This window comes from Patagioenas fasciata, chromosome 12 (genome assembly GCF_037038585.1).
Source record: "Patagioenas fasciata isolate bPatFas1 chromosome 12, bPatFas1.hap1, whole genome shotgun sequence".
NCBI lineage: Eukaryota > Metazoa > Chordata > Aves > Columbiformes > Columbidae > Patagioenas > Patagioenas fasciata.
In genome coordinates this window covers 12,097,016-12,111,282 of record NC_092531.1, presented here as the reverse complement: position 1 = coordinate 12,111,282, position 14,267 = coordinate 12,097,016, and the positions used below count along the sequence as shown (strand labels likewise).

The 14,267-nt window shown below is 38.9% G+C and overlaps 1 protein-coding gene across 3 annotated transcripts in view; it reads right to left on the bottom strand.

The window, feature by feature from the left end:
- Window positions 1-1,532: 1,532 nt before the first annotated feature.
- The window catches only part of ALDH1A2 (aldehyde dehydrogenase 1 family member A2), a 54,920-nt gene continuing 42,185 nt past the window's right edge, over window positions 1,533-14,267 (bottom strand). For all 3 annotated transcript variants that reach the window (XM_071813871.1, XM_065847037.2, XM_065847041.2), the window contains 6 exons: window positions 12,889-12,991; window positions 9,766-9,950; window positions 8,903-9,067; window positions 8,308-8,465; window positions 7,466-7,540; window positions 1,533-3,821 (listed from right to left, as the gene is read on the bottom strand). In XM_071813871.1, coding sequence (XP_071669972.1) covers window positions 3,749-3,821; window positions 7,466-7,540; window positions 8,308-8,465; window positions 8,903-9,067; window positions 9,766-9,950; window positions 12,889-12,991 — 759 coding nt within the window. In that variant the 3' untranslated portion in view covers window positions 1,533-3,748. The remainder of the gene's footprint in view (window positions 3,822-7,465; window positions 7,541-8,307; window positions 8,466-8,902; window positions 9,068-9,765; window positions 9,951-12,888; window positions 12,992-14,267) is intronic.

Below are 14,267 nucleotides of genomic sequence, written 5' to 3'. Positions count from 1 at the left end.
TCTCCAGAGCTCTAGGTGTGACGATGCAGAGAGCCATAAGTAAACAGTACAGTGTATCACTTGTCTTTGACTTCCCCTCTAGCTGAACTGATGCCCCCAAGTCAGTGTTACTATGGGTTGGTTCTCTTTTTTACAGTACAGAACTGAGAAATAAGAGGGCACTGTAACACGGTGCCTCTGCGTGTGCAAGGCGAGCTTTTTCATCCTGGCCTCTGTGGGGTGAAAGAGGAAGAGCGTTCTTCATAGCAGGGCACCAATGAATGTATGAATGCTGGTCAAGGAGTACCAATATCCATCGCTCTGTCTGAAGGCCACAGAACTGAAAATCTTTTTGCTTTTTTATCAGATCCTTTTCCCAGAGAAATGCACTATTATTTCCAAACTCCCTTTACTATATCTGTATCCGCATTTGCCGATACATATATTTTCATTGGCTGGTGCTCCACAGAATGCTTATTTACTATGGACTGAACTTTACTGGTTTCATTAGATGATAACACTCATTGTTTTCAAGTGATTTCCAGAACAACCTTCCTTCATTTTGCTTTCAGAAAAGCATTCTGTTGCTTGTGTCTATGTGACTCCTTGGAGGGGTGAGACAGGCTGCAAACAGTTCAGAGAGATGGAGAATACGGAATTGTCCACCCATGGACTCATGACAGAGTGTTGTGCATGCCACTAACTAAATAGAAATGAAACTCTGCCTAACATATTCCTGATATCCCAGACTTTCAGGAACAGTACTCCTTTCTGAGAATGCAATTTCACTCCTATTATTAAGTTTTATTCTCTTTTATCCCATCTGTTTTAGTCAAGTTACTTTGTCTATTGTGGTTGCCTGTAGAGTGTTGATTAAACCAGCAGTATTATTCTGTGACACTGAGGTATAACAATTCCTTGCCATACAATGAAGTAACTTGGCCTTATTAACTGAGTAGTTACTCTGTCTAAATAGGCAGAGTTTCAAAAGAGGAATGCTGTTCCCAGCTATGAAAGTAACCCTGGAATAAAGGGATTGCTTGAGGGAGAGTTGTGTACTACCTGGCCATATGAATTTTACTGGCCGTCAACATCTAGTCTGTCTTTTTCTCCTGTTTTAGCATTTTGAAATTAAAGGCAAGTAGAAAATCACTTCATAAAAGATCTGAGTGTAAATTTAATCATCTCTGTGATTCATCTACTAAAGAAAAAATAGGTGTAATGATTTTGTAAAACATTATCCCAAACTCAAGCTGTGATGCAGCAGTTTGCAAGGGTGCCCCACTGGTTCTGATGATTTCAGACCTTCCCCAATAGCTAAACTTTATGACCATGAGGGTGAGGATGAACTTTGGCTATGACCTAGATCTGCAATTCACAAGTGTTTTTCATACAGCTGCAATAATATTGCAGAAAATGTAATTGGCCTTTTACTTCATTCACTTTTGCAAATGAAAATAAAGCTACTGTGAGAGCAGATCTTTTGCTAACAAAATATTTTTTTAAATATTTTTATAGCTCTGTCAACAATAAAGGAGTCTCACAGTCTAAAGTCTTTCTCTAAACCTTTTTAATGGAAAAAAACTTCATAGAAAATATTCTTTTACTTTTTAATAACATATAACTATATACATGATTAAAAACTGTAACAAAAAGCTGCAGGGACTGGAAGAATGTTTTGTTGGATCCATGCAAATGGTACATTTAAAAAAGGATTTTACAAATCCATGTACATCAAATGGAGCTGCAGTGACAGGGTTGAAAAAAAATGGCATCTCTATATTATTTACCTGAATGTACTCAGAAGAAAGCACAGACATACAAAATACACAAAAAGAATACAAAAGGGTACACGGTGTAAATGCTGTTAGCACAGAAAGTTTCTTTTTTAAGTAAATAGGAGAAAAGAAGTAAAATCTCCTTTTTCATATTTTATATTGCAGTTTAAAAGATAACTAATCTCTTATTTGCTGTATTTAATTTTTCTTCATTGACATACACTACAGTAGAAGTACCTGGCATTTGCATTTAACAACTCAGGAATATTTCGATTCATCTCTGTGTCTGTGAGTGTACTGTCATTTCTGAATAACATGATGTATACATATTGCTTTAAAAACACATACACAGTTGGACATGAGTTAGATATACAAAATATTGAGGGCCACCACACTACAAAGTGCTGGATACTCTTGTTCTGATCCAGCAGTATGTTTAAGGACACACATAATTTCAAATCTTAAGAGGAATTCCTTGGAGAGTAAAGGAGGTTAAGAATGTGTAGAAATGATTTGCTGATCAGGTCTGGAGTTTTCAATGGTTCACAGCATGGACTCTGCAGCTCGGAATGCTGTTACACCTGAGGCCATAACTCTGTCCTGACAGCCCAGATAATGTAGCTACACGGTGTAGATGATTTACTGTAGTTTTAAAATAAATTTTCTTAATTCTAAGTTAAAACATAAAGTGAAACCTCTCTAAAAAAAGTCTGGGGAATCGGTGAGCTCTGCAGCTGGAAAGAAGAAACAAATGGTGTTTAGTTTGCTAGTTACACATTGGAAGAGATTCTGTAGGCAGCAGGTAATAATGTGACAGGTTTTAAACACCTCACTTCTAAAACAACTTACTCATATTTTTGTCCTGGGCCAAAAAAAGAACAGACATAGTTGGAAAGTCAGTGCCAGCCACTAAGCTCACCTGAGGCTCACAAGCACGGTAAGGATGGGAAGCCAGCATTTAGTATGAAAACTAACTCAAGCTTACTTCTTATCAAGTGGGCTTTTGCTGGGTTCTTCCTGCTGTAATGAACACATAATAATTCCCAGTGTAATCACAGGCAGTTTAATAGCATACAAATAAGTGAGGTCTGCATGTGCATATACTGGTTTAAAAAAAGAAAGAAGGTGAAAACAACAACAGTAACAACAACGACAAAACTAGACAAGCACTGAAAGCTGATATATTCTGTGAAGTCTTGGAATCTGTTCCTGTTCTCCTTAACACCCTCCCACCCTGTCTGACCATGCTCTTTTGGCAGGCAGGTGAAACCCTTCAAGTTCCTGGAAGTGAGGGAGGATTTTTGCTTATAGCGAGACATAAAGTAATTATGAAAAGAAGCTTTGAAAACCAAATTACCTTGCTCAAGAAAGCCAAATCTCACTGATAAGTACTTGGATTTCATTGCCAATATAATGGTTTAATTCCCTCCCCAGTTTGACCTCTTTATGCGAGCATGCTAATTGGAAAGTTGCCAGTATACCAGCTTCGGGCTTGTTACAGTTCAGAGTCTTTTATTTTTTAGGAACGTCAATTATACTTTTTTATGTTGTCCATTGCTAGCATTTCGGGTAAAATCTGGCTTGTAAAGCCCTAATTGAAACTAGAATGTAAGTACAAGCAGGTCTGTTTGAGAACGCAACCTGAAAGCATTAAGACTTACTTTGTTTGTTTTAAGAAGAGATAAATGTGTGTGTGCATGCATTTGCATTTAACAGTTTTATAGCTCGAACCGTTATTAAATGATGCCCAGTACCAATTTTCTCTCTTGTTATGATTTGTTTCATAAGATGTAACAATTCTTAGGAGAGTTTTATGAAAACATGCAGAGTTGGTTTGCATTACGCTCGGAGTTATGTGCCCAGTATATATGTTGCAACTTAATTTCTTAAATATATATTGTGTAACACTTTGATTCCTGAGTGCTGATCTCCATAAGGATTAGAGAGGGTGGCATCATGTGCTCTTCTGCACAACGTGGTCCTTCATCATTTTAGGAGTTCTTCTGAGGGATCTTTATTGTTACGGTTTTAACTTCAGAATATTCTCTCAATCCACATTCACCCCTAAAAAAACAAATTGCAGCATCAGCTTACACCAAACATGAATCCTTTATTGAGCAAAAACCTGCAAAGTGATTCCTTGTTAAAGTGAAGCTCTTACAGACATTTGTTAAATTATCTCCATGCCTGAAACACACACTATACTGCTCCCTTACTTATGTTAAAATCTAAAAAGCACTGAATTGCATATCATGTTAGCATGTTTACTATTTGACACTGCCTTCCCTCTGGATCCCCTGTGCAGAATCTCATGCCAACTGCACCATAAAGAACATTTCAGGGGAATTCCTCAGAACCTCCTTCTAATAAGTGTTGTTTTCAGAATGGAGTGAGGGGCCACTGTTCAAAGCCATTAAACCCCTGTGCATGCCTCTGGTGTTGCGTAGTCTGCTTTGTATTTACCACTACACTGTAAATTTTACACAAAATATAACGCTGATGGAACTCCTGTAACTTTCCATGGAAAGTCAATTCATTTGGGCAGAAATATCAGTATTTAGCAGGCCAGTTCACTCCACATGCAGTTTTGAAAACTTGGTGAGCCTTACATGTGATATAGGGGTTGATATTTAACTCAGGCTGATCATTCAGTGGGCATTTTAAGATTTACCAGACTCTAAGTACATGCAAGGAAATAAATTAATAAAGACTTTTTTGACATGTGAAAAGTTCCTGTTGGTTTGGACCACACCACCACCAGAGAGACCAAAAACTGTAGCTATTTATCAGCCTGAGCTGAGCCCCAGAACAATTCCCTTATGATTCAGGGGAAGGTGCCACTGGGAGCTGAATGAAGCCCAGTAACTGATGCTGGTGAGTTGATCTGGGTGGAAGAAGTTCCTGCTTGATTCCACAGGGCTGCGCTGGGCTTCAGGCACCTCCTGGACACATTTTTGCAAGTCAATAGATCACCTAGACAACAGAGTATCCAGTGCCTTTATGTATGTTCTAGATGGCAGTTGGTTTCTTATCTTGGTCCGGCAAACAAAATTATATCTATTTATTGCCTGTTTCTTCAGCTGAAGGCTTCAGGGCCTTACGCGTTTTGTATTCTGGTCAAAAGTTTGGAAGTGGACAACTGTGATGAATTCTAAGGCAAATATTTTTCAAAAGTTAAAAAGTTGTTATTGTGGAATAGGAAGATGGATTCTTCCAGACATGTAGAGCAGAAGAGCCAGTGTGTGTTCAGCTTAATACAGGGAAGTAAGGAACAATAACATCCTGTTCTATGACCACTTTGGGTCCTCTTGTATTGCAGTCTGGTATCAGGGAGAAAACGAGGGTTGTGTCTGTGAAAAGGAAAGGGCCCATGGGTCAAGTTTGCATGATGCTGTCTCTTGGTTGTGTAGGTGTGAGGGAAGGGGAGCAAATTGTTCTTCAAAAAGAAATATTACATACTCTCTTCCCTCAATCCAAGAGAAAAAATAAAAGGAAAAGAACTATAACTCTAAGCCACTCTCCTGCTTGCTTTTCTTTTGGGGAATGCAACTATGCACTGGTATATCTCAGAGCTATCCAGACAATAATCATTCCTATGACATTAAAGGATAGCTCTGAAGTAGAATGACACCTCCTTCTCTGAAAAACATTTGGACAGAGACCAGAATTTTGGGGGATTCTATCTAATATAAAACACCACATGTGGCTATCTGGGATGAGTCACCTGATTTTTAGTTACAGGAGTTATATTTTATACCACTCAGGTAGTGATAAAAAGCTTTAGAGAAGTGTAAATGTAACAAAAAAAAAAAAATCCCTCTTTTAGACTCTATAAAGAATACAAGATTATTATAAGTAGCTTTAATGTAAACAGAAATCAGTTGTATTATGCACATGATTTCTGGTTCTCTACTGGTATGCACATACCCTGCTACATTTTGTGGGAGTCTAAAAAGAGTATAGCAGATCTCAACTTTCTATGCTCATTCTTTTTCCCCATGTGTGATAAAAATCTCTGCGTTTAAATGCAGGAACAAAACAAGTCCCAGATAATAGAGTGCTAGCACAAACGGTACAATTATGATCTGGCTGTAACATAGTATTAGCTTAGCAATGACACGCATATGTATGGACACTTTCCCTTCTTTATTTTTTGTTACTTTAATTGCCTGACTCAATATTATTTGTGCTGTAAAATGCCCTAAAAACAGGGATCTAAGAAAGCACAACATTTTAATTAAAAGTATGCAGATATTAGTGGAAGCAGGGAGGAGGTGAATTAGGAAGTGATATCTGCTAAAAGAGATTCTGAAAGGAGTAGAATAATGACTCATAAGTAGGTTTTCAGGCATCTTTGTGAGACAGAGATTATCGCCATTCCAAACATGTGTTGTTTATGGTTAATATTTTCAAAGCTGTAGATAGGAATCAAGTGTACAACTACCATAGACTTCTCCATGGGAGCGGGGTGCTGCCTGGTTTCCCCCCCTTTCCAAAACTCTATGATATCAATATGTGAATATTTTGCTTGCTCAGCTAACTTGCCTGAAGTCAGTGGGGTCACTCTTGGGTGTCAAGTTACTCATATGCTCTATCGAGCTTAGTAGTTTAAGAATATTTTCACAATGATAAGAGTTAGATGAGCTGACATATTTATGCCAGTGTGAGATCACCTCATAACTCATGAATGTGGAGAATAGTATGAATGTGTTATTCAAAGTACTCCCTAATGAGGGAAAATATTTCAGACTACACAGAGCTGATTTTATAGATCAAGTTGTATACTTCCACATATTTAAAGTTTTAAAGAGTTTGACCTTACTTTAGTTTTACTGCTGGGTTTGCCATTAGCCATAAGCTATTTTGAAAGCTTAGGTGACACATATCTGGTATACATGCCTCCTGCACAGAAATTAATTGAATCCTGTGTACGCGTAACCAATCTGGGGCTGATGCAATTGCTAAACTTCCCTGTGATTGTAATGAGAATTAAAAACTGGTACAGCTTTAAATTAGGTACATGGGACAGTATTTGAGTGTAGAGCTCCATTTCAAAATATTTGGCACTTGGTTCTAAATGGAATAAGAGAAGTCAGAAAGCTTTGTAATGGAAGGTGATTTTTGAAAGGGATGTAAGCACAATTGTCTGTCCTTCTCTAGGCCTGATTTCATTTAACATTGTTCATAAATCTGGAAGAGATAGATAACATTTTAATAAAATTCAGATGCACCTATATTAATAAATGTAGGAAAAAGTCAAGAAAAGAAAAAATAGCAAGAGAGGCAAAATATATGGCAAAACAACTCTGAAACAAGTACACCAAACCTGTCAACAAGCACACAGCAGTACCAAAAAGAGAATCTCTCTGTAAAAGTGCTGGTTAATATGGCAAAGAAAAACTGACAGAAAACATAGGTTTCAAGTTCAGAAAAAGACTCTGAAATTTTCAGTTCCTTTCATAATAAGTAGTTCCAGTAACTTGTATTACTATGTCCAAAAAAAAAAAAAAAAGGGAAAATAAAAAGAAAAGCAAATGGTCTTACCACGCAAATCAATTGCATTTAGAACCCATTATCAGTCATCTTATATTACGCCCTGATCCTCAGATGGGAATATTTTCTGATCTTAATTTGCATGGAAGGATTCACTTATGTTTATTAAGTTCTAGAACTGAAAAGAGTTTAGAAGACAGCAGTGGAATACTTACATCTCTCTCCCATTGCCAGACATTTTGAATCCTCCAAAAGGACTTTGGGCATTTAAGGCGTTGTAGCAATTTATCCTGTAACAGGAAGAGGCATTAAATCCAACTGCACTGTCAGAGAGACCTTTGGAGAACTCAGGGAGAAGCTGACACTTGGGGAGCTAAGGAAACTGTATAACTCTGAGTAATAACAAACTTGTCTTGTGTTGAAAGGAAATGAGGGATTTATGCCACAAAAACAACATTCTGCTCCTTACTCATCAGGAGAATGGGATTTGGCCTGTGAGGGCTGGAGGAGGGCACCGAACACTTGGACACAGTTTCAGTAATGAACTGTTAATCTGCTGACAAACCTCAGTGCCAGTTTATAACACAAGAGCTATTAGATGTGAATTTGTTCTTTTTCTCCCTGATTTCTCTTGGATCTTTCGTTTACAGAGGCTTGATATACCAAATTGCAAGCTATTAAACTCTAAAAGTGGCATTACCCAAGGACTAAAGACTAGAGGTGTCCCCTCAGTTCCTTAATCTTGTAGAAGTACGCGATTCTTTGTGCGTTTAGCAGAAACCTCACAGGATTCGCCTGCCCCACAGAAAGGATGGCTCGTACCCTGCTTGCTTCGTTGGCAGCGCTGCCTAAGGCACTCGCCGCTTTTCAACAGTTCACCCGCAGTGAGCAGTGACAGCACCACCCTGCAGCTGTTCCCTATCATGGTTAGCGATTCACCACTAGGATGGCCTAGATAAACACTTTTCAGACAAAGGGTGCAAAACTGAGATGCCATAATGATAATGAGTCAAAGTCTTTATCTCCAAGAGCAGGAGTGCGATAACTTCTGCCTTACCAGACTGTCCCAGCCTGCATTGCTGAAGAGACTGTCAGGGCCTTATTTATGTCATTTGTAAAGACAGCAGCTACCAGCCCAAAATCAGAATTGTTGGCTCGCTCTATAACTTCATCCATGGTTTTAAATCTCAGTATTTCTTGAACAGGCCCAAAAATCTGCAAGAAAGATCAATCATTAATTAATAAACTAACCCGCTCAGAGGCATTTTATTCCTGTTTTATTCTGCTTTTTTAATTGTCTTCTCCTGTTGTACTCTTTACCACAGCAAAGTGTAATAGTGATACTAGCTGTCTGTAAAACTGCATGAATTTCCCAAGGCATTTGACTCAGTGGCATTCATCCATTCTTCCCTCATCTCTTCTTTGAGGCCTGAGACTTTAAAGCCAATGGTAAAAATTGAACTTCCTTACCCAGCTGATGTTGCTGTGTGCGCAACGAGTTCTGAAAATATTCTCTTTTTTTTTTTCTTTTTTTTTTTTTTTGATATAGTGGTGTTTTTAACTCTAAAGCTGTTGTCCCAGGAGGTAAACAAAAGAAAAATAGTCATGTCTAGGACATTCTAAAATGATCTTGCCCGTGTGTGTGTGTATACCTCCTCCTTGGCAATCCGCATGTCATCTGTTACATTGGAAAACACGGTGGGTTCAATGAAGAAGCCCTTTCTTCCCAGGCCTTTACCCCCACATTCAAGTTTTGCTCCTTCAGTAATGCCGCTTTGAATCAGTTCCAAGATCTTGTTGTATTGTTTTTTATCAATCTGAAAGAGAGAAGCAGTCATTTGACTTGCAGATCATGCACTTGACAATCAAGTCAAAATAGTTTTTTTGGGCAAGTTGTGTCCCCATGAGTAGACGCATGCTGATGTTCACTACTCCTTGGGCTGGAGATGCCAAAAATCTACAAATAGCTGCTGACTGTAACCTATGGCTCAGTCATGTGTCACCTTATGTATGTGGCTAAGCTATCTGGTTTATAAGTACAAAGTAAATAATTATTCTTTGTCCCAGGTTAAATTCCTGAAAATGGTATAAGCCAAGCTGGTTTTAGTGGCAGGAACATTTTCTGAAGACCTATTTCTAATCCTGCCTCTTTTGCTTAGAATTCCTATTTCTCTAGTGGTCTACAAGCACAGTTATCATTGTAGACAATTCTTGAAAGTACCCACAGAGACTTTTGAGAGCTTCTTACAGTTTACAGCTGTATCTTGGGGGCTGAAGATCAGAATCTTGCTGTTAAAGCTGGGAGGCAAACTTAGTTAAGATGAGAGTTCTTACTTAACAAGAAACACCTCTGAGCTGCACAGATTATCTCCTCCTTTAGAATTTTAATCTTGAAAGCATTTATCATGTCAGCTGCCCTGGACTGTGAGTGAGTACACACTGACCTCTGTCCTAATAAAAGTCAAACACTTCCAGCCACTTTCTGGGCTGCAGAGCCAAAGCACTGTTTCTGTACCTGTGGACCTTGTTCCGTAGTTGGGTCAAAAGGACTCCCCACTACTCTCCTCTTTGCGCGTTCTACACTTCTTCTAACAAACTCTTCATAGATTGATTCTTCCACATAAATCCGTGAGCCTGCAGTGCAGCATTGACCTTGATTGAAGAAGACCCCTTGATGAGCTTGTTCCACAGCGTAGTCCACTAAAAAACCAAGACAGCAAATGTTGCTCTGAAACATCACAGACACATCTGCCATTGCACCAGTGTCGTGTATTCCATAGTGCCATATTTCTAAAACTTAAAAGCAGAAGTCGGATTTGGTTTAACAAACAACAACAGAACAGCAGCCAAATCAAAACATACTGTTGTTGTGTTAGGTCATAAAGGAAGATTATTTGTTTCATTTTGTGTCATAATTCCTGTGAAAATACAGAGTTTTTAAACATGTCTAAAGTTGATTTTTTTCCCCATGTATTCCAACCTGAATGCAGCTATACTGGGGAGATATTAGGAGTGTTAACAACTGTTTCAGAAACACTAGATTGCAAGGGACCACTTGGGACTTCAGGCATCGTCTCTGTAATGAAAGGTCCATACATAATACATTCCACATGCCCTCTCGTGACACAAGCCACAAAATATTTCTTAATATCCCACTGCAAAAATTAAATCAATACAGTGCTTTAGAAGTCTATAGGAGTAGGGTATGCAAGAACAACTTCACCAATGTCTTATATGCCAGCAACATGCAATTTATCAACTAAAACTGTTAAGAGACCCTAGTAAATGGATTGTGCCCCACATTATAGAAATCCATCTGACTGGGACCAGTAGAGGAGGAGAAAATTAGTCTGTGATACCAAGTTTGCACTTGATTTAATACTGCATGTGTGGGAATTCCAGCCAACCAAGAACTTGAAAAAATTTGACTTGGATAAAGTCAAGACCCGTCTTTCCCAAAAAGCCAGATTATTCTTCTGCAAGAGAGAAAACATCTTTTTGGCCTATACAGATGACTGAGTATGGCTTTAAAAATACAGGCCAATTATAGGACAAACAACCGTTGATTTCTACTGTTAATTTCCTTGGAGGTACAACTAACACATCCTCTATCTAAGCAGGAGAGGGGGTCCTGTCATATATAGACATTCAGAGCTAAATTCTCCCATTAGGTATAATAGCTGACTAGACAAGAATATTGAATTAATCCTTAAAAAGTGATGCCACATGGCACTGTAATACGTTTGTTATCAGTTGTAGCAGTTTGGAACATTGCTTAAAGTATAATATTTTATGGCATAAACAAGGCAACAGTGCTTTATTTTAAGCACATCCTAGACAACTCTCATGTAACAGAAAGGTCTTATTCTGTCCTCAGTGTGGTCCTGAAAAAAAATTACATAGGGTGTTCCCTGGACCACATTCAAATTTTCCCAAGCAGCTCTATGGAGAATTAACACACTAGTGGATAGAACTGATTAACTGATGTTTCTTCCTCTATTGTTAACACAGTTTTTCTCCATGTGGGGCTCTAACCATTCTTCTCTGGTTTTAGGCGTACTGAACTTTCAACAGCTTTGTCATGTTTTCTGCTAACTTTTGGCACATGGTGTTCCTCAAGCAGAACAAACAGCCCCTTTGAAATGGTGAGCAAATTGTCTGCTGTTCTTCAATAATCAGGACTTTGAAGTCTGAATCTTAGGTCAAGTGCTGGTAGTTGTAATTATAGGAAGACCAGAGAGCTTTAGTATGATGTACTGTGGAACAGACAGTCCTGAAGAAGACTGTGCTCACCTCTATGCCCTATTATTCCCTCATTGCCTGCAGCTTCTCCTCAGGTCCTCAACTGTATTTGGCAAGTCACAGATCACGTACAGCTCTGCATAGCATCTGGGAGCATTTGTCCCCCATCCCCTGTGCAAGGCCATAACACAGACCTGCCCCAGCATGACTCTGCTAGAAGTGTTCAGGTGATCCAGCTTGAGTTAGTAGGTTAGGGACGTTTGAGATGTGGTGATTTCAGATGGGAGATGGAGATGAGTAACTGGGGTAGAAAGCTGTAACATCTGCATCTGACTCTAGCTGGGAGGAGCCTTTTTAGCTTACCAGGATGACTGTGGCTGTAATTTAGACCTCAACTTCATAACATTTCTAGGTAGAAAAGCTCCCCAAAGTTCCCAAGCTTTCCCTGGTCTTTCAGATATTGGTAACTTTGAAAATGAATACATGACTGTGACCAACTCTTGCAATTCATGCTATTCAGAATAATTCTTCTATTCACTTTCCCCTTTTAAATTAAAAGACCAAATCCTTATCTGTGTATTTATTTGGGTTACAAAGTTCTCAGAAAATGCATTGAGTACAGTGTGCCTGTGCTTCAGCCTGAAACAATAGCTCAAAGCAAGGTGTGAACTGTCCCATTCATCTTAATCGGGTGTGAACTTCAAAACCTCCTGCTGACAATTTAGATATCAACATTTTTAACTATTTCATCGCTGATATTTCAGCAGAAACTTCCAGTTTGTGTTTTTATCCTATCCTAAACTGCTGTCCTGTACCTTCTCAGGTGCCAAAAATCTCAGCTGCACAACATCATCCAGCTGCCAAAATCTTCAGCTCTCTGCTGGCAGTGGCAATGAGGATATTTCAGTACACAGTTCCTAAGTTGTGGAAATTTAAAAAATGGATTTTATAGCTACTGTCAGAATGCCTTAACAAAGGAATACTGCACTGACTAGATTAGCGACTCAAGTATCAATTAAAGCCCTTCCTTCTTATAATTGCTGTGAAGCAAAAAAAGTCACAGAATTTCCAGATTTAAAGCACTAAACTACCTTGCTGCAGTTTAGGATGACAAATGTGTATGGGCCCATGACTGTAAATAACACTGTTTCCATATGCTTGGTTATAACTTTTTTCAGTTTGCCTGTTGTCTGTGAATCTGTGGGTTCAAATATTGTCTTTTTCTAAAAAAATATCACAGTTTAGGCTGCTTCTGTAAGATTAAAACGTGCAATTAGATACAGCTATACTGGTCCTTTTCACTTTATATGAAAGATATGCCCTAAAATCAAAAAAAAAAAAAAAAAAGACACCACACAAACATGTTTTTAAGAAAAATATGGAAGTGCTGACTTACAATCAGCATCTGCGAAAATAATGTTTGGGCTTTTCCCACCCAGCTCCAGTGTAACTCTCTTCAAATTACTCCTTCCAGCTGCTTCTTGGATCAGCTTCCCAACCTGAAAGGAAATGGAGACACATTTTACAGGGATTGTAGTCATACAGTTCACTTTAACAGCCAATGCTGGCTATCACTGGAACAGAGCTTTTAAGTAATCCAGCAGGTTCTTCAATCCAGACAGATTCTCCTCAGCAGTGACAGCTTTCCAGGGTATCTTCTAGAAACTGAGAGTGGATAAGGCACAGCACACTGTTTTGTACCCTTCACCTGACCGTCTCTGTGAAAATGGCTTGGGGCTTGCTTTTAGGGTGCTTTGGGAGGGCTGAGTTCAATATCTGAAACCGGTGTAAGTGGAATTACTTCCAGCCAAACTAGTGGCATGTTCACAAGGTTTTAGATACTATTAAGAGGTTTAGTTATTTACTTCTTAGTGAAAAAAAAAAAAAAAATCCGATATCTGAGTATGTATTAAGCATGTATTGAACTTCCTACTGTTCATTAGTAATAACTGCTCTCATATAGTCCAGGTGTTAGTAATCCCAGATGGTCACTGCGTTTAGAATTTATTTAATTCTTACTACTTGTAGTTACTGAACTGCTAGGCAACCTGTTTGTAGGAGGGCATTTGCTCTCCTCAAAATACAGGTTTTAGTTCCCAAAGGATTAAGTAATTTGACCATGAAATCGTGATCCAGAATATGTCAAATTCTGATGAAATCATCAGTTTTTTCTGCAGGATTAACAGAACATAGCAAAATACCAAGTAGGGCACGAAGTTACAAAAGCACCATCCCAGACCTGACCCTGAGCTGCACCACAGATAATATGGGTTGAGGAGGTCAAAAGCACCTCCAAAACGTCTTTGTAGATTGTGGGGTCAGCCCTGTGGCTGGAGCAGCCGTAAATTGCAGATCTCACCAACGAGCATGAGGGTAGATGAAATGGAGCAGCAATCTGACAGCTACATATTGGACATGTTTCCACATCGGTACAGTTGGAGAGGCAGCTGTGCCTCCCTGGCTCAATGAATCCAAAATAGATCAGATTTTATACTGTTGCAGTGTAACTACACCCATTTTGCAGTTTAGGAAGTAATCACAAGTAGATATCGGCCCCTACGTGGTAGAACACAGGATTAAAAGTATCTGTTGAAGATTGAGAAGGTTGAAAACCTTGATAAGTGCTTTCTTTTATCTGGGACATGTTCTAAGATCACACAGAAAGTCAGATGTGAAGTGAGATGGGAGTGAGTCCAAAGCTGGACTCCTTTCGCCGTGTCATAGTCTGTTCTCTCTGGCTGTTTTCTGTTTGCCGAGTCAGGTGGGTGAGATTCC